Source organism: Scomber japonicus, chromosome 15 (assembly GCF_027409825.1).
Source record: "Scomber japonicus isolate fScoJap1 chromosome 15, fScoJap1.pri, whole genome shotgun sequence".
Classification (NCBI taxonomy): Eukaryota; Metazoa; Chordata; class Actinopteri; order Scombriformes; family Scombridae; genus Scomber; species Scomber japonicus.
In genome coordinates this window covers 8,641,942-8,665,184 of record NC_070592.1, presented here as the reverse complement: position 1 = coordinate 8,665,184, position 23,243 = coordinate 8,641,942, and the positions used below count along the sequence as shown (strand labels likewise).

Below are 23,243 nucleotides of genomic sequence, written 5' to 3'. Positions count from 1 at the left end.
GGGTGTCAAACATGCGGCCCGTGGGCCAGAACCGGCCCGCCAAGAGGTCCAATCCGGCCCACTTTCCTTCTTCCTCTTTTCCTTCCTTCCGTCTGTCCTTCCTACTTTTCTTTCTCCCTTCCTCCCTGTCTTCTTTTCCTTCCTTCCTTCCTTCCTTCTCTTCCCTTCCTTCATTCCTTCCTTCCTTCCTTCCGGTCTTCTCTTCTCTTCCTTCCATCTGTCTTCTCTTCTCTTCCCTTCCTCCCTTCCTTCCTCCCTCCCTCCCTCCCTTCCTTCCTTCCTTCCTTCCTTCCTTCCTTCCTTCCTTCCTTCCTTCCTTCCTTCCTTCCTTACTTTCTTCTCTTCCCTTCCTTCCTTCCTTCCTTCCTTCCTTACTTTCTTCTCTTCCCTTCCTTCATTCCTTCCTTCCTTCCTTCCGGTCTTCTCTTCGCTTCCTTCCATCTGTCTTCTCTTCTCTTCCCTTCCTTCCTTCCCTCCTTTCCTTCCCTCCGGTCTTCTCTTCTTTCTTATCCCTCTTTTCCTTCCCTTCTTCCCTCGTTCCTTCCATCTTTTTAATGGTCCGGCCCACATGAGATCAAATTGGTCTGTATGTGGCCCTTAAATGAAAATGAGTTTGACACCCCTGCTGTAGAGAGACAAAAAGGGCAGTGAAGAATTTAGTGACTTCTACATACCAGTTGGGATAAATCAACTTGAGGGAAAAGTCAAATTTGCATGAGTAATTTGCGAAAGCCGACACTCTCAAATAAACTGCTTGTTTATCAAAAACAGAGGCTGAAACTGTGCTGTGACAATTCAGGGATACTTATACAACATAAGTGTAAAGAAGTTGTCAGTGTTTCTTTTCCTGATACATGCACAGCTGAATCCACACAGAGGGTTTTTTGGAAAAGTGCTGACGAGGTATTTTTGATGTAAAGCACTTTGAAGGAGAGCAATGATCTGAAATCACCTCAGAGCGGACTAAGACAGTGTGTCATACATCTATCTGTTTTCATCTCAATTTCTTCCCTCTGAACTGCTGACCATCTTCTTGCTATATCCGGACCCTGGAGAGAAAAGTGCACGGGTAAAGGATCTTCCACACCATCTAACTATATACTGTAGCAACTATTTCTTCTCCTTTCTCTGCAAAGGCAACAGTCACACAGTGTCCCTTTTTTGAGCTTAGATAAACTACACTGACTCTGACTTTTTTAGACCTCAGAGAAAAAGGCAGAGCTCCCTTCTTGTGTTTCTCATCTGAGCAAGAAAGGTCAGAGAAGATTTTTCCCCCTCATTATCTCTTTGACATACAATAAAAGATGTGTGTTGGATAAAGACCCACAAAAACACACATCACATGGAAAAGGAAGATTTCTTGTGCTACTACAGCGCAATCAAAGGCGTTTGATATTTTGATGTGGAATTTCATTCTCTCTATTTTCATCTCTTCTTGTCTTTATCTATCTCTTGCGCGGCCGTGTCCGCACACTCACACACAAAGACTCATGGGAGCAGTGTCAGTGAGATGAAAAGGATGAAAAGGGACCCGCTCTTCTGGCTTTGCTCTTCCTCATTAGGCAGAATGAGGGACTGTGTTGGTGTCAGAGAGCTGGTTCATCAACCCTCAGCAGGACAGAGCCCCCAATCCCTGATCTACCCTGCTCTGCCCTGCTCTGCTCTGTCTGGACTCACAGCTCGGCTCTTTCTCCAGACCTCTCATATATGATTGAAGCAACTGGAAATGGAAACAGTCAGTGTAATTTAACATGGCATGAACATAGAATTTGTTGAAGAGAGAGAGGGAGGCAGTGTGGGAGATTAGGTTGCAACAGAGGAAGGAAGGTAGGGATGGAGGGAGGGAGGGGAAGAGAGAGGAGTCATAATGAGGAAAATTGTTGTTGATGGTGTGAGGACAGCTGGCTAAAGAAAAGGGAACAGTAGAGTAGGATAGTATGCAACTGACCTGACAACAATAGTGGGAATAAAATAGACTTATTTTATTAGAATCATTGATAACACTTAATGGAAACCGCAATGGGACATTATGTTATTTATCTGTAATAGTGGTGGAGCTATGTCTGGAAAAACTCTTCAAGTCTCAGCATTGTTACATGCTCTATTCTGACTATGCTGCACCACAAACTACCATTAAATATGATCTATGTAGAGACCGATGGCAATGTGAACTCACACAACCATGCAACTGATGTGAGTAGTGGCTTAAAGTTGGAGTTATGCAGCTGCAGTGGAAGGGTTACATTAATCATATTATATTTTCTACCGAATCTAATGAATTACAGGTCCTGTGTTTTAATATGGTCACAAATATGTATGTGCGCGTGTGTGTGTGTGTGTGTGTGTGTGTGTAAATAATACCAATTGAATATGATCCCAAACAAAGGCAACTGTCTAACTGTCTAGTGTTTAATACTTTTGGAAAAGTCACTGGTAAAATAATTTTTCGATAATGTTGGCAAGCTTCATACATTTTTAGTTCATAAGAATGCAGTCACTATAATTGATTGAATTGTTTCCTTCACAACCTGCCAGTCTTGCAGTTTTACATCAGTAAAATATTACATGAATCAAAAAATAAACAGTAAAAAAGAAGCATAGCGGCCCTGGTGTTGATCATCAGCTTCATTGAAATCATACAAACTCGGCAAAAGCATATTGATAGTCATTTCTGTGTGAATACACAAAATGATCTGGCAGGGAAAGGAGTCAAAATATTCATTACTGCTGCATTCATGCATACATTCACTCTAACTCAATCAATGCAAATAAAGTGAGTAGCGGATGCTCTGTGATGCCGCATGTATCTTTGCTCATAATCTAATGATTTACTGTTCTTTTTTTAGATAAGCTCAATGTGTGTGTGTGTGTGTGTGTGTGTGTGTGTGTGTGTGTGTGTGTGTGTGTGTAGGTGTATCATTGTCTTTCATTTGTCATTTGGAGTCCTTGCCTCTCTGCCACTAGCAGTGCTAGTGCTTTCCATTTAATCATAGATGCTCCATGGTTGCATCTGGTTTGAAAGTGTTAAGAGGGAAAAGGCCCTCTTTTTTCATCCCTCTCAGGAAAGGTATAAGCAGCAGAGAGCTACTGACAAAAATGACTTCATGAGTCCCAGTCAAGTTAAAATTACAGTTCTCCAGAGGATAGCAATGAGCTTCCCTGCAGTGGTGTTTCTGACAAATAAAATTCAATGAAAGAAAAGTGCTGTGTGCTCTCTCTTTATGTACATCAACAGGGTGCTACCTAAGCTGGAAGCTGAGAAGCCCAGGATGGCTGTTAAGGTTGGAGATCGCAAACATGTGAGGCGAAAGCACCGCATGCTGTAGCAGAGGAAGGTAGGGAAGAATGGAGGGGATGGATGGTTGAATATAGGGAGGACTGCGGGTAGCTGGCATTGAAGAATCTAATCCCAGAGTTAATTGGTATGACTGATGAAGACAAATTGAAATGGGTCAGCTGAACCAGGGGAGGAAGGCAGGCTGGAAGAGAGGTGTACAATGCACATGTACTTTAGCATATAAAATACCTGGATATGCATTCAAAAGACATACAGTAGATACTAAGATTGAAATACACTACAATAGCAGAGAGAGGTTTAGAAGATATCTGCTTAATTAAATTAAATCCATGGCAGCAGGAAGTGAGCTCATACTGGATAAAGAATACACCAAACATTCTATGGTGAAAGCTTTCCTCAACACTGAAGCTGCGATATTGATTTTCCAATATTCACATCTATTCACAGGTTGTCTTCTCAGGGCCAGCTGAGTAAATGAATGCAAAGCGTTTCACCTGGTCTATGTGTGTCACTGTTGAGTGTGGAAGCCTGGTCCTTTGAACGTTGTCTCTGTGGGCCTGCTAATTGAGCCAGATCAATTCACAGAGATAGTGAGCAGGTTGGCACAGTTGCCACATCAAAGAGATTCTAATAACTGCACACTGTGGCCATTACCAAGCCTGAAAAAGCCATATTTATGTTTGCTTCAAAGCAAGCATGGCACCATTGAACATACTGAGAATGCAGACCTTCTCTATTCTTTTTTTCCAGCCAACAATTTAAACGCAAAGCCATTTTTGCAGCAATTTGGGAAAAGAATAGAAGCTATTCACATATACATAAATGGGACCACTCCAAATTGTACTTTAATTGGATCCCTTTTTCGGTGCTAAAGTGGAAACCAATAAAAAACTCCTAAAGATAGAGTGTAATTTTTAAGAAGAAATTGTAATATTTCCCAAATGATTTCTCTATATCTGCATTAAGCAAAGCAGAATATCATATGCAAGAGTCATTCACATCTACATCTACAGAATCATTTATTATGCTGATGTTGTCTAATACCAGTTGCAGTGCCAACCATCTCTTTCCTCCCCCGTTTCTCCATCAATCTCTCTCACCCCCATCTCAGATAAGTGATAAGTTTGTAACTTTGTTCATTAGTGCTGGCCTGTCTGCTTCTGTACAAGCTGTCTGAGGTGACATTATGGCTGGCAGGCCTCTTACTCAAGCCCCTCTCTGTTTCTGCAGGGTATCTCCATTTCTGTCTCCCATCTCAGCTTCATTTTTCCTCATGCTTTTTCCCCCCTTTCCTTCCCGTCTTCTTCATCACTTTTTCACTCCGACCCTCGCTGATTTCTACTTACTCTCTGTGTCTCCTTGCTTCTCACTCTCTCTCACGCTCACAGCTCGGCACGTCTCCGCGCTGCTCGGCGAAACAATTTACCGCACGCAGCGCTCCTGCAGATGATTGAAGCGTAATTAGACGGCAGAGACGGTGGAAGCCAACAGAGGTGCTTGGGAGCCTGTGCTCGTCAGATGGTCCATCTCACTCTCACTGGCTTTGTCCTTCAAAACTATCACTTCTGCAGGAGGAGCAGGGAGGGGGATGCTGGGCCCCACCGCAGCTAACTACACTTTACAAAATGACAAGGTGAAAGTTGATTGTATCTTTTTGTATGAGTCACATCATCTCATTGCACTCCTGATATTTCCATGATATCAACACTTCCCTTTTTCATGTCTCTCTCTACAGGTACACTACACAAAAAGTCAACTGAAGCATGTTATTATGGAAGAAAGCACACTAAATAGAATTAATAATATCAGTTATTGGCTAAATGATCTGCTAATGTGTTGAACATAATATTAAAAAACTAAAGTGAAGCAAGGTCAGTTACTTTAAATGAAAGAATAACTTAGATGAAAAGAATATGGAGAATCATCACAATAGCTAGGTCCACCATTAGGCATACAGACTTTGTACTATGCAGTGAAAGCAATACTATCACCTTGGCGAAGTATATCAAAGCCACAGGTGCTTGCCAAAGGATGAAAGTATACATGACAACAGATGAGTGAAGTTGAGGATATACACAGTATGCCAATGTGCTGACTATAGCACCATTCGGATGCGTACACACACTGTTGGAAGAAAACATATGGAAGGAAAATGAGCTGCTGGAAGTAACTATAATGGTAAGAATGGCCCTGTCAATGGCGGCTTCATATGCGCAGTGCAGAGCGAAAGTGCTGATCTCCACACTGTGTTCTGACACCATATGCTTTGTGAACAAACACTGCGGACGATGTCAGAGGAGAAATGGCATCACATTCAAGGTGGGTGATGCTGCTGAGTGAGCACCTGTATCTCCAAAGTCTGTCCAGTTATCCTGCTGTATTCACAATGCAATGTATTCCCCCCTTACATTCCCACCATATTTAACCCATGCTTGAGGGAAGGCAGGCTTCGCTGGGCTAGCTGTTGTCAGCAACCAACTGTAACAGCACTGTCAGCCGTCCCTTTGATTATCGCCCAGAGGTCACTCCATGTTGAGCCGAGCTGTGGGGTCCACAATGTCAACGGTGCTAAGACGTCAGAGGAGTCACCTTTAAAGGATAATAAGAAGACTGCTGACTGACTGCAGACCACCCAGAGGGAGATCCGTGCTTTTCACATGAATATAAATGTGATATTGACAGGAAATCTTCCCCAGGAGAGAAAGGAAAAGACAGCAGAAGAGACAGAGCAAGGGAAAGAAAGTGAGAATAAATGAAAGAGGGAGTAAGAGGACTGAACACTCCGGTTCGTTTCACACCGTTAAACCATCTGAAGCATCCGGCGGTGACTACTGGTTGATGGGCCGGTACGAGCACTGTGCTATCATAAACATTTGGGATTCACTTCATGGAGGCACTTTAATGACGCTTTTAGCATAATTTCCCCACTGTAATGTGAAGTGAAGGGCAAGCAGAGCCTTCCTGTCTGCCTGTAGCTTCTGTTCACCTTATAAATATTGGATATTGGAAAGAGGGTACCGATGGAGACATGCTGCGCCATGGGCTTTGTTCCCACTGCTTCAACCAGGGCATTGTTGAAAACTCTCCAAAATCAATATCAGTGCCTCATCTCTGACAACTTATTGACAGAAGGCATTGTTCATTTTATGGATATTTTCTGGAAACCAAATAGTTAAATTTTGCTAATTTCATTTTTTCTTTGTTTCGAAATCAAATATAACATTATACTGGTAGAAAAATGCATTTAACATGTCATGAACAAAAAAAGAAAGCAATTTTACTAGATGGATAAATTGACCAATTATTTATGTGAAGATCATTTTGATCAGAAGTGTCAGCTCTAAGCTTATATTAGCCTTAAGTATGTATAACTTCAAAGCACGGTGTACATCGTCAGACTCCACAGTATGTTTGAGTTGTTTTGCTAATTCTAAGCTGTCCGCACTTGGAGGAAAAAGAACAGATTTAAAAAAAAAAAAAGAAAGTAGAAAAGCACTGCTTTGTTTTCATCCGGACTGTTATCAGCAGAAGCCGACTGCAGCGAGAATAGGGAGGGATGATTTCCATAAAGACTGGCTGTTGTCTGAAAGCAAGCAGCTGTCAGGCGGAATTACCTCTCAGACACAGACACCACAATCGAGGGCGCCCTTCCCATAATTCAGTCTGATTGGCTCAAGGGGAAAATGGCAGCCTGTGGAGAGTGAGGCGAGCGGCTGGTTGACAGGTTTGCATCTGCAAAGCTAGACACGGCGTTTACCTGTTATCATTCTGTCTGCTCGACATGTCAGTTTTCTCAGTTCGGAAAGCTACCTGAACAAAGTGACATAGAGAATAGAGTCCAAGGTGTGAGGAGGCAAATACACCTATACTCAATTTCTCTCTCTAATACACACACATACACACATACACACACACACACACACACACACACATACACACACACACACACATACAAACACACACGATTGATAAATGATAATGGATGTAATCTCTTTTATCCATGTTATGCTGTATGGATTATGATTTTTGTAATTTGATATCTTAATTTTTTTTAATTGATTCCGTAACTTCTGCTTTGTGGCATCAAATCTTTTTATAGTGTATGGCATTTAACATTTTGATAATGAGACTTGCCTTATGATGTATTATTCTACAACATATAGCATATTAAGTAGTCCCTTGTGTTGGACCATCATTGTTAAGAAATGGGAATGGGAAATGGGAATGTGCATATTTGAATTCTTGTCAGGGGTTAGATGAGAAGAGAAGCTGGAACCAGAAAGTTATTAACTTAGCTTAGTTTTTCAAATTCTGTCTGTGTCCAGTTTAAACAAAACTAGATACAATATGTCCATTTGTGAGTTTTAGAAATGTTTATATAAGTTTTTTCTTTACATTTTGAAAGAGCCCGGCTTTGAGCCATTAATTTAAACAGAATTTGTCAACATAATGACACAATGTAATCACAATGTCCCTATACTTCCCTACTAAATTTTGATAGAAGATAAAAGTGAATTATTCCCTAGCTTTATGCTGACATAAACAATGTATCATGACTGTTTTATTATCATTACGCTGACACACACTCATATACACACATGGAGGCAAGCATTTACTCTGTATGGAAATGTGTATTTGGTTGTGCATACACAAACACACAAGCACACATATGACCATATATGCAGAAGCGCGCACACACACACACACACACACACACAATGCACACAGGAACTGATGTGCACTCAAATACACACACGTACTCCCCACCTATGCTAAGCGCTCTTATCTGTGACTTGTGCAGAGGTGAGTGACAGGAAGGGAGGCGCAGGGGGGAAGTGTCCTTTAGGTGTCTTAATTATGGCTCCTCTCCTCCCTCTCGCTGTCACCATCCCCAGGGGAGGACAAGACAAAAGGAAGGCAATGTTTCATCTCTGCTGCCTTGGTATTTCAAATTCCAAGGGGAGTAAGAGGAGAGAGACAGTAGGCTGTTACACTGGAGGAAGAAGAGGAAATCAAGTGTCGCTTCTCTTTTCCTTCTGTTTCTCTCTTCTCGCCTCCTAAAATATAAAACCGTTATAAAAGTCTTCTAATGCCGTCAAGACAGGAAAGAAAGGCACAACTTGATTACTGCGACTGTTTTATTTAATGAGCTCAAAGCCTCTGGCTCTGACTTGCTATCCATTTATTACTTTGTTGTGAAGAGATATAATATATGACAAAATGGAGCAGAGGGAGTGAGAGAATGAGGCTGATTGCTCTTATTGTTGGAGTCGTCAGTGGCGTTAGCAGTCGTCTTTATGATTTACACCTCCCTCAATGCTTACCTGGGTTTTACATCTGGCCCCACCTGGGGAATGCTGCTCTGCCATGACAGAACGGAAGGTGTCAGAAACACCTTGCAAGGTAGGGAGACACAAAGGCAGCCCGCTGTGAATTATTGATGGGCATAAATTGCACTCATTGGATCTTTGGCAGGGGAACACATGGTGGATGTGAATACAGATGTGTTTATGAATGCATGAATATGTGAGTGCAGAGTAAAAAGGTAGTTAAGAGCTAACCGTACCAAGCTGCAAAGAAGGGGGTTAGAACTAAAGAAGAAGAGGCGAGGCAGAGAAGGAGGAGTCGATAGAGTGATGGTAGTCATACCTGCTAAAGAGACATTAGAGAGATACAGTGGGAGTCTATAAAAGCAAACCACTCCTTAATGTCTCTCAGAAGTGTGATAAAAGCACAGAGCTGCAGCACAGAATGCTGGCCTTTCCATTTGTGTGAACAGAACAAGGGAACATTCAAAAATAAAACTATATTACGCAAATGCTAATAGAAAATGATTTTGTGAATGTGCCCCCACACACACACACACACACACACACACACACACACACACACACGTGCAAACACACACACAAAAATATGCAAACAAACATTCTTAAAAAGGTCATCTCCTTTGTATTGGGACACAAGACCTCTCATGAAAATATTGACTGAGAAAAGAGGAGCAATGCAAAGTGTGGTCTTAAAATGAGATGGACAAAGAGCACGGCTTCTTATCTGTATTCTGAGAGCCTGCCCTCTTATAAATATTGGAAGAAGGACACTGGTGGGAGAGAGGAAACGGCCAAATGGTGCATTTGAGAAATGGCACACCTGAGCACTGCACGGAATATCATCTCCTCCTGTCAGATCTCATCCCATTTGATCAAAATAATTGCCACCTTCATCGTTATCATCAATTCTGTCATCTTCACTGGCGCCATCGCCATTCTCCACCTCATCAGTGCTTCTTTGGCTTCAAGGGGGGGGGGGATTTCTGGATCAGATCAAATGCAGACCATCTCGAGCGAGGAAAATCACTCATAGTCATCACCATATTCATTGCTTTAATGCTACTGACATTTTGTTCACCTATTCAGATATTCTGACACCAGCTGATACAAAAATAGCCCGGTTTAGCCACGTGGGCTCGTCTATCATAGATGCTCAGAGAGAGGGTCCTGCTGAGCCTCAGTCTATGGCGAGTCTGTGTCAGTAGGGGAATGAAAAATTTAGAGAAAAATGAGAAAAGGAGAGTATGATCACCGCTAGCGTGGATTGAAGTTTGACACACACGCACACAGCAATCTCGCTGATGTTCTCATTTTTGGCACCACGCTTCTTTTGGGGTGTAGTTAACCAGCCAATTAGCCTGTTAACAGTCTGTTACAACTGACAGCCAGCCAAATATGTAACACTAACCATGGCTGATATAAATACAGTGCAGATTGAGAATAGGGTTGCTTACAATTTAATAATACAATCCAAAGGTAAAAAAGGTGGTGAAGTAGCGCATATCCTGCCAGTGTGTTTTACCCACTAAGCCACACATCCCCATGTGAATCTATGTCTGTCAACCTGGTTCTATTGTGTAACTCACTGGGGCCCAGTTAACTACTGAAACAGCTTGTCTCATCTGCTTCCACTTTAGAGAGCGAATAACACTACAGAACATAGAACAAGAGACTGGTCAAACCTCAGTTAGAGCAGGGCCAGTTTACATACTGGCAACCAAGTTAGTCTGCAGTAGAATAATGAGACACACACACACACACACACACACAGGCTCACACACACTCTCACAAGTCAGTTCAAATAACCCCTTGAAACCAGAGACATATACTCGTAAGCAAAGTCTTGATTCTGTGTATGAGACCACAGCTTTGGCCTGTCACAGAGAGTGTCAGCTAAATAAAACAGACCTACATGCACCACAGTCGCCTCCCAACTTGCCATGTAAAAATACACAAATATTGTTAACAGCCCACATTCAAGAGACTCCTTATATTAGGGTGAACAAGTTTGTCATTAAACATCAAAGCGCTGTGGAAAATTACTTTCTATAAAAAACGTGTTTATGGACAAAAACCCGTTTGTATGTGGGAGCTTTTCAGTTCCATCAACATCCATCAAATGTGTTAAGTGTATGATTTTAAATCCCCGGAGGGAGCTTTGTGCGCAACAAAGTGCTAACGATAATGCACGGGGAAGCAGCAATGCTAACTTGTTTTTAAACACAGCTTACCTTGGCCATTTGGGCCTGCACCCCGGTGGCTTTGAGAGACGACACAGCCTTCTGTGCCGCAGCTGGGCTGTCAAAATCCACAAAGCCATAGCCTGGAGAGAGACAAAAAAGAGAAGGAGAGCGGGAGAGAAAAAGAGAAAAACAGACAGGCATTAGCAAAGGAAAAAATGAAGGCAGATGACTAACAAGGAGAATGACAGGTACTTGGTAATTGTAGCAGTAATAGGTTGGTAACATGACTACAGAGGCTGCCAGTTCTCATATCTAGTGAGCACTACATTGTTTGATAATTAGAGACACTGACGTTCATAGGGGGATGCTATGCATCTTAATTAGTAGCATGGATGAGCGATTTAGTAATAACAAACCCCGGCACCCTGCCCACCTCCACCTCCACATCAACAAACACACACACACACACACAAAGATCACTGATACACGTATGGATATGCAAATACAAACAGACTTTTATGCACGCACACAAACACACACACACACACACAATGAGTGGCATGCAAATCAAGAATAAAGACCATCACTGTTTCAATTTTGTTGAGAAGAACATCTTATTTGTAGTTCAGTAGTTTAATGACAACTCATATGCATTTAACCAAGTAGAATTGGTGCCATGGTCATTTCTGAAAAGTCAATGATTGAAAGTCCATGATTAAATATAATACACACACGCACGCACACACTCACACATAGAGACAGAGACGTGTCAATGAATTCCTCAGAACATCACTGAGTCATTTTCAGTTTTCAGTCGTTCAGCCTTTTGATTTTCAGAGACTGTGAAGCTGGCTGGCCCAAATCGTGTTCCTCAACACCCGGCATATTAACACAACCCCATTTCACAGCCTTCATAATCCTCTCCCCGGTAACAAATCTTTCAAAGGTTAACAGCATAGCAGAGCTGCTGCCATTTCTCTCTCTCTCTCTCTCTCTTTCTCCAACTCCATCTCTCTTACATACACATAAACACACTTATATTTCTTACAAATATAGCAATTCTCTCCATCTTCTTCCTGTCTTTCTCTGTCCCTCTCTGTCTCTAACACGCTCTCGCTCACTCTGTCTCTCATTCTCTCTTTCTCATATTTTTTCTGACATTAACAGCCACCAGCCCCCATCTGGAAATTCATCAGCAGACGAAAGCGGAGGGAATGAAATCTGCGGCTGTGATTTATGAGTTATTGTGATCCCGACGTTCTCCGGGATGTATCAGAGACGGGGGTCACGTCTGTGTTAATTAAAATTTGGTGGAGGATTAAAAGCAGTCAATGGTGCCCTCTGATCCACTGTTTCAGAAGGAAAGTGTAATTAGAAAAGGATAATGGGTGTGAGGTGGGGGGAGACTCGCCAGAGTGGTTACCCCATCATGTTACAAACGATCATATACTCAAACACACACACACACACACACACACACATGAGTGAACACACATGCACTAAAATATATAACCTTGGTTTCTTGACACACATGTGTGGTTCTCTTCGCGCACACAGTAAATATCTCACTTGCTTTCACAGACATACGAGGTGTGTGTCAGTGTGTGCTGGTGGTGGTGGTGATGGTTAGTGGTGGTGGTGGTGGGGAGGGGGTAGGGGTCGAGTCATTTTCCTGTCGGATAGCAGTGAAAGAGTGTGGAGTAATGTGAAAATCATAACCTGGTGGTGGAAGAGAAATTGAGCACGGGGACTGATTAATGGTCAGCTGTTATAGTGGGGCAGGGAAGCGTGGGTCTTAATTGTGTAAATATGAAGACCCAACAGTGAAATGTCCACATTCAAATATAGGCGGCAGTCACACAAACGCTACCTTTTTTCTATAAAAGTAAATGTACCAAGGATTATTTTCTAAAAAGCTGAAAATAAGCAGTGCACCAAACCACTTATTTACCTTAGTAAACATATGACTCATACACAAGCAGCTAATAAATATTTATTTTTACTCGCAGGTTCGGTTCAGCCAAATGACAAAAAAAACGTACTTTCTTACCAGGTGTTTCAAGATGTTTTTACTTATTTACCCAATTTTTGAGATATCCCTCAATAAATAAAACTTTGAAATTCAATAGCAGCATGTCTTTCCATATAAGGTTACCCCATTACTGTGGATGATCTATAGACCTCGCTGTGAACAGGTTGAATCGGCACTACAGATACTATAATAAGTGACCAACATCAAGTGTCTTTTGAAGGTGCTAGGCAACCATACGCTGCTTGAACTTCTTCAAAAGGAACATATCATGCTTGAAATATTCTGTAATTTTTATACTGTGTGATATCATATGCCTGAATGATTAGTTTGAAAAGTTATCACAACTTCCTCCTTGATGATGATGTCAGACCAACATGCTGTCCATTGGTAGGTTGTCTGGGTTATCTTCTCATATTTCGGATCAGATTTAGGCTCAAACATATATATGGGTGTATTTAGGAACGAGAAAAAGACATGAAATCCTACTACAGTTGTTTGTTCATGCAGGAGTTGTAGTGGAAGTCGGTTGTGGATTAGCTTCCTGAAGATGGCCATTCAGAACAGAGTGGGCTCATCAAGATGGGGGGCCTTAAACAGCCTGTTTCAGACAAAGGCTGAATTAAGGAGCTGCATAAAGAGCCAGTATTTGATAAATAAGGAGTCTTCTGTACTGTAAATCATGCAAAGAATTACTAGTAGAATTACCCAGAATATAAATATAGACCAGAAATGTGCATAACTTTATTTTACACGATTTGTGTCTTGCATGGTTTTGAATCATCCACATTATGTTTCTTTTTATTCGGGGTTTTCCCTTAAAGTTGTCAAATGTCACATGTTTGTGTTTCTCTGGTAGAAGAAAAAAAAAATTCAATGAAAATTGTTCAAAGTGAGGTAAGTGGGTTATCCAGTGTAACAGAAAAACATGTTACTGTTGAATTTTTTAAATGCAATTTTTCAACGCTGTGAGCACCACACGCAAAAATTCCATTCAAATCAATTGCAGTCGGGTGGAGACAGAAAAGTAATCTGTGAACAATATCTTCAAACCTGGGCTTGTAAAACCATAACTGAAGTATATATATATATACACACAGCTAGATACCATTAGATGTTATTGTGTATTTTATGTAACTTGGGTGAATTGCCCCTTTATGAACCATTCCCTCCCTCTTTGGATTTTTAGAACATATTACTGTAACAGCATTTTAAAAGGAACCAGACAAAAAGTTACTGAGCCCCCCCTGGGCGACGGCTGATTCTCTTTAATAGTCAGAATATACCAAGGGTGGGTACTTGGGACCCCCAATTACAAATTTAATATTCACCCCCCCCCCCCCCCCCCCCATACCACCTGGAGTGCACATATCAAACTTTCAGCAGTATGAGACGTTTAGTGAATGCTGACCTATATTCAGGCGTCTCTGAATGGAGGAAGAACTGAAGGGAAGGCGGAGAGAAAGAGAGCGAGAGAAAGGGTGTGTGCATAAGAAAGGCAGCGTAAGGAAGAGGAGGGTTATTTGGGGTCAGCTGAATGCACTGAAGAGGACTGAATTGACACTCACTGAGCTGCCTCCAGAATAAGAACCAGTTTGCTTTTCCCCTGTGCGGTTATCGTAGCTGATATATGCATAATGATTCTGTAATGTGGAATACTTGATATGTAGCCACAGGGTAAAACTGTGAAAGGGTTGTTTTGTTGGAAAAGAGAATAATAACTGAGAGACATGGAGATATCCAAAAGTCTCTATTTGTGCTTTTATCAGGCGTAATGGTTGCGGGGGTTCACAGAAAAGTCAGTTTCTATAAATGTGTGCGTATGTATATGTATGTGTGCTCTTTTGTCTTCTATACTTGTTAAACTGTCATGAGTCATTCTGGCTCATCCTTACTTTGAAAGAGAGATGGTATAAAATGAGGTTTAGATACTATATATGGATTATATATATGTTAAGGATTTTAGATTTAGGATTTGGCTTAAGTGGAAGCATGACTACATTTACCTCCATTATAATGGAGTGGACACAATCTCATATTCATACATCTGTACCAGAGCGTGTTTTAAGTACTGTAGTTAGTGCGCACAAACCTTTCAAGGCTACGGGGGTTTATTTTTGGTGCTGTGTGCATTTCCAGCAAGTTACACTGATCTTTGGTTAGTCACTGAAGAAGAAAACTGAAGAAAAAGTCGATTTAGTTGCAAAGAAGCAGCAAGGTCACAAAACACTGCTACACTTAATTTAAGACATCACTTTCCACACACTAAAACACATATAAACACACACCTACGCACAGATGTACGCAGATGTCGCTAGAAGAATGCTTTTCTGAAGCCAAGTACATGCTGTACTGTTACTGTATTCAGTACGGGCACTCTAGAGTTATTACTTCAAGTGGGATGCAGAGGGCAAGGTGTTGCTTTGAAGCTTCAGCAACAACACAAACATCCAATCGATAGCTGTCACTTAAAAGCAGCTCAAAGTGACTCGCTACATGCATGGCTGCTGATAATGCTGTGCAGCTGCACACTAATATGCACACGCACACATAAGAGTTGCTCAAACACACATGCTGTATGTCCACGCAAGCACATTGACAGGATGACACACACACACACACACAAACACACACACACACACACACACACACACACACACGGTATGTACAGACAGTCTCTGTGAGAGGAATAAAGAGAACATGAGCTGCCATATCATATTTCCTGGTCTGGCTCTAACAGGGTAGCTGTCAAGATAAAAGGACCATCTTCAATCAGTTACTACAAGATGGTGCTATGCTACAACTGCTACTACACTACTATAACCCCAGCGACTGTGCTTGTATGAATGTGTGTATGTGTGTGTATGAGGCAGGGTGCTTCCTAACATAGCCCCCCTGCGGAGGTCTAGGACTACAGTGGATGCCACCTCAGGCTACGTGCCGCACAAAAGTCTTCAGTGGAGAGTAGAGATAAGGGACTCATTACAGTGCGTGTATCGAGGTATCAATCATCCATGCATCATTCATGCATTCACTGTCAAATTATGCTAATCCTAATTACTTGTGGGGAAATTACCATTCTTTATCTGCTAATAGTCTGGATTGTTTGGGGTTTCCTACCCACTATACCCACCACCATTTTCCCCAATATTTCCATTTTTCACATTCTCATATTCAGCGCTAATGATCCCATTTTGCACCGCATACAATGGAATAATAATGCCCTAAGTATGAATAATGAATCAACGACAAGTCACGGAGCATTACAATGGTGTACGGGGCAAACAGTGTAATTGTTTACGTCCTTGTGAGTCATCAAGAAGAGTTCTGAAACTGCTGTTGCACATGGGTGATTAATCATTGTGGTTACACATATGTTAATAATTCGCATACTTTGCATGTATACAAGTAATTATGGTTAATGGAAGAGATAGAGGGGCCACTCCATGGACAAATATGCATAACAATGCCTGTAATATGACGCTTATGATTCATGGTGCAGCCGTAGTGCCGCATCACGCTCCGTCCTACAGTATTTGTATCCTTTTGACCTCGCTCTGCCTCCAAACTGTTGATACGTGTGTGTGTGTATAAATGCCTGTCTTTGTATATCAGTAAATGAGTCGTATCTAATAGAGTGAAAATTAGTCCATTTATCAATTAGTCAATCAACAGATAATCAATCGACAACAATTTTCAGAATCAGTTAATCATTTATGTAATATATTTAAGAAAAGTTCCACACATGTCCTTTGAGGATTTGCTGCTTTCCTCCTTTTTATATAATTATGAATTGAATATCTTTGGGTTTTAAAGACGTCCCCAATAGTGATTCATATTTTTCACTATTTTCTGAAATTTACTATCCTCAATGATGAATCAGTTATCTGTAAAAAATAAATGTTAGTAACAGTGACACAGCAAGTCTCACATCACATTTTCTCATTCAACTAAATGTGAAAGGTGTGTCCAAACTTTTGACTGGTATTGTACAGTATGTGACACGTCCTAAAAGACACAATTCAGAGAAATCAACCCACATCAAGTTGTTGCTGAAATCAGTTATAGCTTGTACATTTATAGATGTTTTCAGTTCATTCTGGGGGTTTGACCAGCCCTTCTGCCCTGCAGGGAGGGTGGGTGGTGGTTTTAGGAGGTTGTGGTGAGCTGTGCAAACACTGAGGGAGAGCACAGGGGTTTTAAATAGTGAGATGGCATCCATGACTAACTGCGGCCAAGCCAAGACCGCCTTGGTCAAACTCCAAACCCAGAGGAGAGCCTCCTCACTGGGATTGCATTCCTCTGTCCTCCTCAATTTATCCTGCGCCACCAGCGGCTGACTGATGATAAATTTTGCGGCTTCCCTCCACTAAACCATGCGGTAGTGTGTGCGTGAATGTGTGAGTACAAAAGCTTGTGTGTGTGAGATCTCCAACGCTCTTGTTTGTGTGTGTGCATTTGTGGGTATGTGAATAAACAGGGCAGGATCGTAAATACACTGTATCTTTCAGTCAAAGCGTCCCACAGAGAAACATCTACAATTTTAAATGTTCTGTATTAAAATGTTAGCTTTGGGTTTCAGACTTCTGACCACATTACTGCCATCAAATCACTAACACCACACAGGACTGACAAGTCATACAGTAAGCAACACTTCCCCATTGCTTTTTTCTAAAAAAAGAAAATAGCTTCATCTATATCCGCCAACCTTTAAAAGAAACAACTGTGTTTCCATCTGCAAACACAAAACAGATCCAGATTCATGACTTCTTCTGGCACAGATAGCCGTAGAAACACATCAGACAGATGCTGTAAAATTAGCTTACACATGCGAGCAAATGGTTTCTGGTGTTTAAAATCTTCTCCATGCACCCACAGACACATGCTACAACTCTCAGAACAACTCAAAATAAAGATCCCTCATTTTCTTGTCCACTGTCGCCATCCTGCCTGCCTTGCGCTTTGAGACAATACCCATTTGTTGTAAAATAACTCTCACAGAGGGCTCTTTTATATTAGACACTGGCAAGGAGATAGCAGTACAGGCAATTAACTTATCAACTCTGCAACATGGATTTATAGCAAAGGCATTCATCTTAGGCTGAAGCAGCCAGCCTATTGGCTGTATTGTATTTCTTGTCATCTTCTCTCGCAGGTGTAGTGTCCTTGTCAGAGAGCTGCAGTCGGAATCTGCAGAGGGCAGGTTGCCAGGGCTAGGGGCCAAGGGGGCCACTGGCAGCTCATTGTGGTGAAGACAAACTGAACAGAAGGTTGAAAAAAGAATTCCTCATCCAATACCTGTGCAAGTATTATAGATTAGTTCTGTATCACAGCCTTGCACCAACAGAATTGATGCATATTGCAAAACTCGTGGATGCAAGTGTTTAGCATTCATGCTGCGAATACTTTTTTTTATCATTCCAGAGGAACTAATTCTATAGTGACTGCCAAACCACACTGTAAACATTTTTATCCTGAGGCTATTTTGGCAATGCTGAAGCAGGGAAGAAATGTGAGTGCGACATTTTAACAGGTCAAATATTCAAGTATTTGAACATATGGGCTGCAATAATCATTTCTCCCTATCTCAGCATTCCTTTCTTCTTGATTTTACTCTTCATCATGTTCTTCCTTTTCTACTCTCTTTTCTTTGTTCCTTAATTAATTCATAACTATTCACACTCATTAGCTATAGCACAGCGCCATATGGCTTCTACTACATTTTCAGCTCTAAATTCAGCGTGACAGTTGAGGCAGCATTTAAAACTATGCGCGTTAGTTAGAGGAGAGGCATGCGGTTATGTTACAATCCAAACTGTAGTGTTAAATTGGCATCAAGGCAAATGGAGTCTGGTTTCATCATCAGCATTACCTCTGAGCTCACTGGAGATAAGAGATTACCATCTAAATGTCTAACATGGCTCACAGAGATGAAGAGGCATTCAAAAATAAAGTAGTCAAGCATCCAAAGAATATCTCCTTATTTCTGCCATTTGCTGATTTAAACAGGCAGAAAAAAAAACTGTGCAGATATTCAGAGCTAAAAATGGCATCACTGCTCCAACTCCCTGGTAGCTCAATCAGCCTTCTAGCTTAATAGCAAAGCACCGATGTGTTTGGTGCAACATGTGAAGAGCCCTCGAGAAAGGTTTGAGACCTGAAGGGTGTTAATTACTTGTCAAGAGGTTGTTAAAATGAGCCCCGTGGCAAAAAACTGAGTGGCTATACAGAACCCCCACACGGATATCTCAAAGAACACACACACAGAATCACATAGACAAGACTGCATGTATAGTCACACAAAGGCACTTACAGGCCTAAGCACTAACACTTATAAGTGTACAAGCAAACACAAACCAGTAAATGCCAGCATTGACATGCATGGCAGTGCACAGACACAAGTACACATGTTAATACTGTATATCGATGGCAATTCAAGTGTTCCCACACTTGCACATGAACACCTTCATATATACTCAGGTTAGAATGTCAAACAACCTTGAATAGCTGCTCATTATGGTACCCGTTGATGTGAAAATGCCACAAGCAGTACAAGCACATTTCTTCACAAAGAGCAGGTGCAGGCCTTTTTTCACGCTTCTCTTTCACTTCGCCTATAAAGTATCTTAAAATACCTGCTCGTTCTTCATGCCACCTATACCTGGAATTGACTCATCTTAGCATTCATGCTGGGTGCCCATCTTGCGCTTCACCATGTTATCCCGCTTTTGAGCAGCAGTTCGTAATAAGCAATGTAATCACGTCAGGTACTAAGGCCTGAAAGCGCCACCAGTGAGATGAGAGGACAGGCTAAATATTTGAACAAAGCCGGATCAATGAAAATCAAGCGCTCCTGGAACATGGGGGAAAATCTCCAGGTAGAGACAAACATTAAAATCTGGACAAAGACAAAGTGTCCCATTCCTCTGAACAACTATGCAACCTATTTCTTTTGTGTAGCATCTGTTAGTCATTCATGAGGAACGGCCTGGCCGCCCTCAGCTAGCCTTCCTCTTCATTGCAGTTATGATTTATGCCTTCCTTAACTAATCAAGGGTATGATCATTAGTCAGGGGATGTGCAGGGGCCAGGGCCTTGGCAGGTCAGTGGAAGGCTGTATCGCTCATTGTGGTTCCCCCGCCATCCACTGGTTAGGTCCAGGATAAGAGATGACTGGAGGTACGCCCCCTCACCTTCCACCAGTGCCCTTTGAGGCATTCGTCAACAAACAAGACACGAAGGGGTGCTCTGGGATGCACAATGAAATGGATTAAGCTAAAGTCTGAAGAAGAATGCCACGGCGGTGACAAAAATCTGCTGATTCCCAAGATCCTGTTTGTACTTTGTTGAAATTTATTACAGACTTTTCTGTCTTTGTTTGAATCCAGATGACAGACAGTCAACAATAACACTTAAGAAAAGAACAAATACCCCAAAATTCGATCTGAATGCCAAGATACTCATGGGAAACCTTGAGTCTATTTTGATCTGTGATTCTGCGGCTGCTGAATCTCACCTCGCCATGAGCTCACACGCATTAAAAATACACACACACATGCAGACGGCAACCACAATGCATGCAAAAACAGCACAGGAAGTGGAAGGGGGTACAAAAGGTCAAAGCTCAAGGAATGCGGCACTGATGGCCCGGCTGCCTCTATTTACGACAAACTTGGCCAATCAGACGCCTAGTTGGTGAACAGCCAACTTGGAACTTAGTGGAATGGAGACTGAGGAGGGGGTGAGGGGGGGGGGGGGGGGGGGGCGCAGAGGAGAGAAAAAGGATTTTTGTGCATGTGTGTATGTGATAGGGGGGGTGCTAACAAAGGCTGCGGGTGTTATCCACTGAGGTTCTGCATGCTGAATCTGTCCAAATCAATGTGATTATCCCTCAGCTATTGCTAATTAGAGTCATTAATACGCAATGCAAGCAGGAAACGGCACAAGCTCTCTCTCTCTCTCTCTCTCCCTCTCTCCCTCTCTCCTTCAGCCGATCTCGCCTCTTTCTGGAATGGCTTTGAGGGAGCAGAGGCATTTGGAAAAGGTCCGTTGTTGGCTGCACTTCAGTCGAGATTCTCATCTGCACATAATTCACTTTCAAAGGGCAGAGGGGGCAGCAAAGAGAATCCTTAATTGAGCCGGCACCGTGTACAACATAGACAAATGTTTATATCTCGGCCCTCTAATGAGAAACCAATAACGGATGCACCCCACCACCCCCACCACCCCACCACCCCTCCCTCTCCTGTCCAGCCCACCCCAAATACACAGATACACATGACAATGAAAAACAGGCCTTTTTGGCGAGCGTCACCTCATTTATCAATAGCCCTTATGCTCGGAGTCATGCAATACTCCAGTCATGCAATACTGCAATAAATCTGTTTTTATAGAATGTAACATTGCCTATATTTCTCCATTAGGCTGATTCTGTGGTAAGGGCAAGGGATGCTTTAGATTTTAATGGTCAAGCTTCTGACAACCTTTTAAATAGCACCGTACTGAGGCTGCACATGTAGCCCGTCTAGCCAAGATTGAATCAGTACTCAAAAGGCATGAGGTTTAGTGTGTTCACATTTTAGGTACAGTATGTAAGGGTATTTATTTATATGCTACACATCCTGTATTGCTTTAAATGTAGATCTTTTCAATTACATCTCTTTCAAGCAAATGTAGACATTGCTATAATCTTTGCAATAAAACATTGCAAAATTTGTTGAGACAAAATAGGAAGTTTTACATCAAGTCACCCACATAATAGAGTCAAAGCGACAGTAATTCTTTTAAGATGTGAGTTTATGTAATGCCCTTGTGGGTTTTTAGCATCCTCATATAAAATGGATGGCAAGTTACAGGGCAAAGAAATGAACAACAACAAACTGCCAAACACACAGTCACAAGAGACTATCTTCACATCTCATCTATCTCCCACAATTCAGTGCGGTGGGCCGTCGCGGCAGAGCGCCAGTCAGGCCGGTGAATCTCGGCACAGCCTTATCTCCCAGCGGCGGAGGAGGAAACGGAGGTCCTTTAAAGGGCTGAGGTCATTTCCTCTGCCTCCGGGCTCTGGCAGGAAAAATAAAATGTCTCCATTCGGTCAGCCCTGCTTTATTTCAAATGCCGCCGCTGCCTTTTAAGAGGCCCTTGTGGGCATGGATGGCAAATGAGCGGTTTTTGGGATCTCACAATCTATTCCTTTTCTCTCTCTTTTCTGCCATCCTCAATCCCCCAATATGTCTCTGATGCAAACCCCCAAATCTCTGCTGTATTTCTACAGTAAATGTGAAAGTGCAGCGACAGATATATAGATGGAGTATGAGAGCGAGAGAGAAAAACAGAGACAAAGAGGGGAAGGAGTAGCAGAGTGATAGTGCGGAGGTGCATGAGAACCAGAGAAAGAGATGAAGAGCTGAATGCCTCCTCTTACCCAGAGCGCTTGACAGCCCTAAAGCCCTTTCACAACTTCCTGTTCCCATTTCTCTCTGAACTGGTCTACCTCCAAAGCATGTGTGTGTGTGTATTTATCTGCATGCGTCTGTTATGTACCCTTGCAAGAGTACGAGTGTGTATGTGTGTGTGTGTGCCTGGGAGCTTGTATATATGTGTGTGTCATCGAGTAAAGTAGGGAGCGAGGGAGTGAGTCAGCGCTGGGAAGATAGAGAGGCTCATTGAAAGGCCTGCGTGGTGCGGTGGTGGAGGAGAGCTGCCAGAACAGGCAGACAGGCAGGCACACATGCTGTGATGTTAGGTAGAGGATTGATAGATCTGTTGCATGGTCACTGCTGCTGCAAGAGCCTAACACACCTCAGGCAGATGGATGGGGAGTGCGTGCGGGGGTACGATTAGTCTTTGTGTGTGTGTGTGTGTGTGAGAGAGTGTGTGTGTGTGTGTGTGTGTGTGAGTGTGCCCTTGGTGTTTGAGTGCGTGGGAGAAGTGTATTACATTGTCTTGGTGTGTAGTTTTACTTCAAACAAGGCTTTATAGCACTTATACACACTCTTATTTGCAAGGAAAATATAGATAGATGTACGCTTGAAGGGAAACATGTATGTGTGTGTGTGGGCTACACACCTTTGTTGGTTTATCTGTGTATACGCAGTAAATTCATTTCCCCAACATCTGACCTGTAAGTACAAAAAGCTGCATCGCTGTTTTTCTTCTTTTCCACAATACGCAGGTTCCACTCCCACACTCACTATTTATCTCACATATCCTCAGCTACCCGTCTTCCTATCACCTACTCACTTTCAATTAATCTCATATGTGATTTATCAGTACTAAAGAAAAGACACTTCTGCCATCAAGATGTGTGTGAAACTTAAAGAACAGTGACATTCTACATCTAGTATATTAACATAGTGCAGGTGCATGAAAAGGTCATTTTATACTTTAAAATTCAGGTT

At 42.2% G+C, this 23,243-nt stretch overlaps 1 protein-coding gene across 2 annotated transcripts in view; it reads right to left on the bottom strand.

The window, feature by feature from the left end:
• rbms3 (RNA binding motif, single stranded interacting protein) overlaps positions 1 to 23,243 on the bottom strand; it is a 195,390-nt gene that overhangs the window by 114,858 nt on the left and 57,289 nt on the right. For both annotated transcript variants that reach the window (XM_053334307.1, XM_053334308.1), the window contains exon 4: positions 10,860 to 10,951. In XM_053334307.1, coding sequence (XP_053190282.1) covers positions 10,860 to 10,951 — 92 coding nt within the window. The remainder of the gene's footprint in view (positions 1 to 10,859; positions 10,952 to 23,243) is intronic.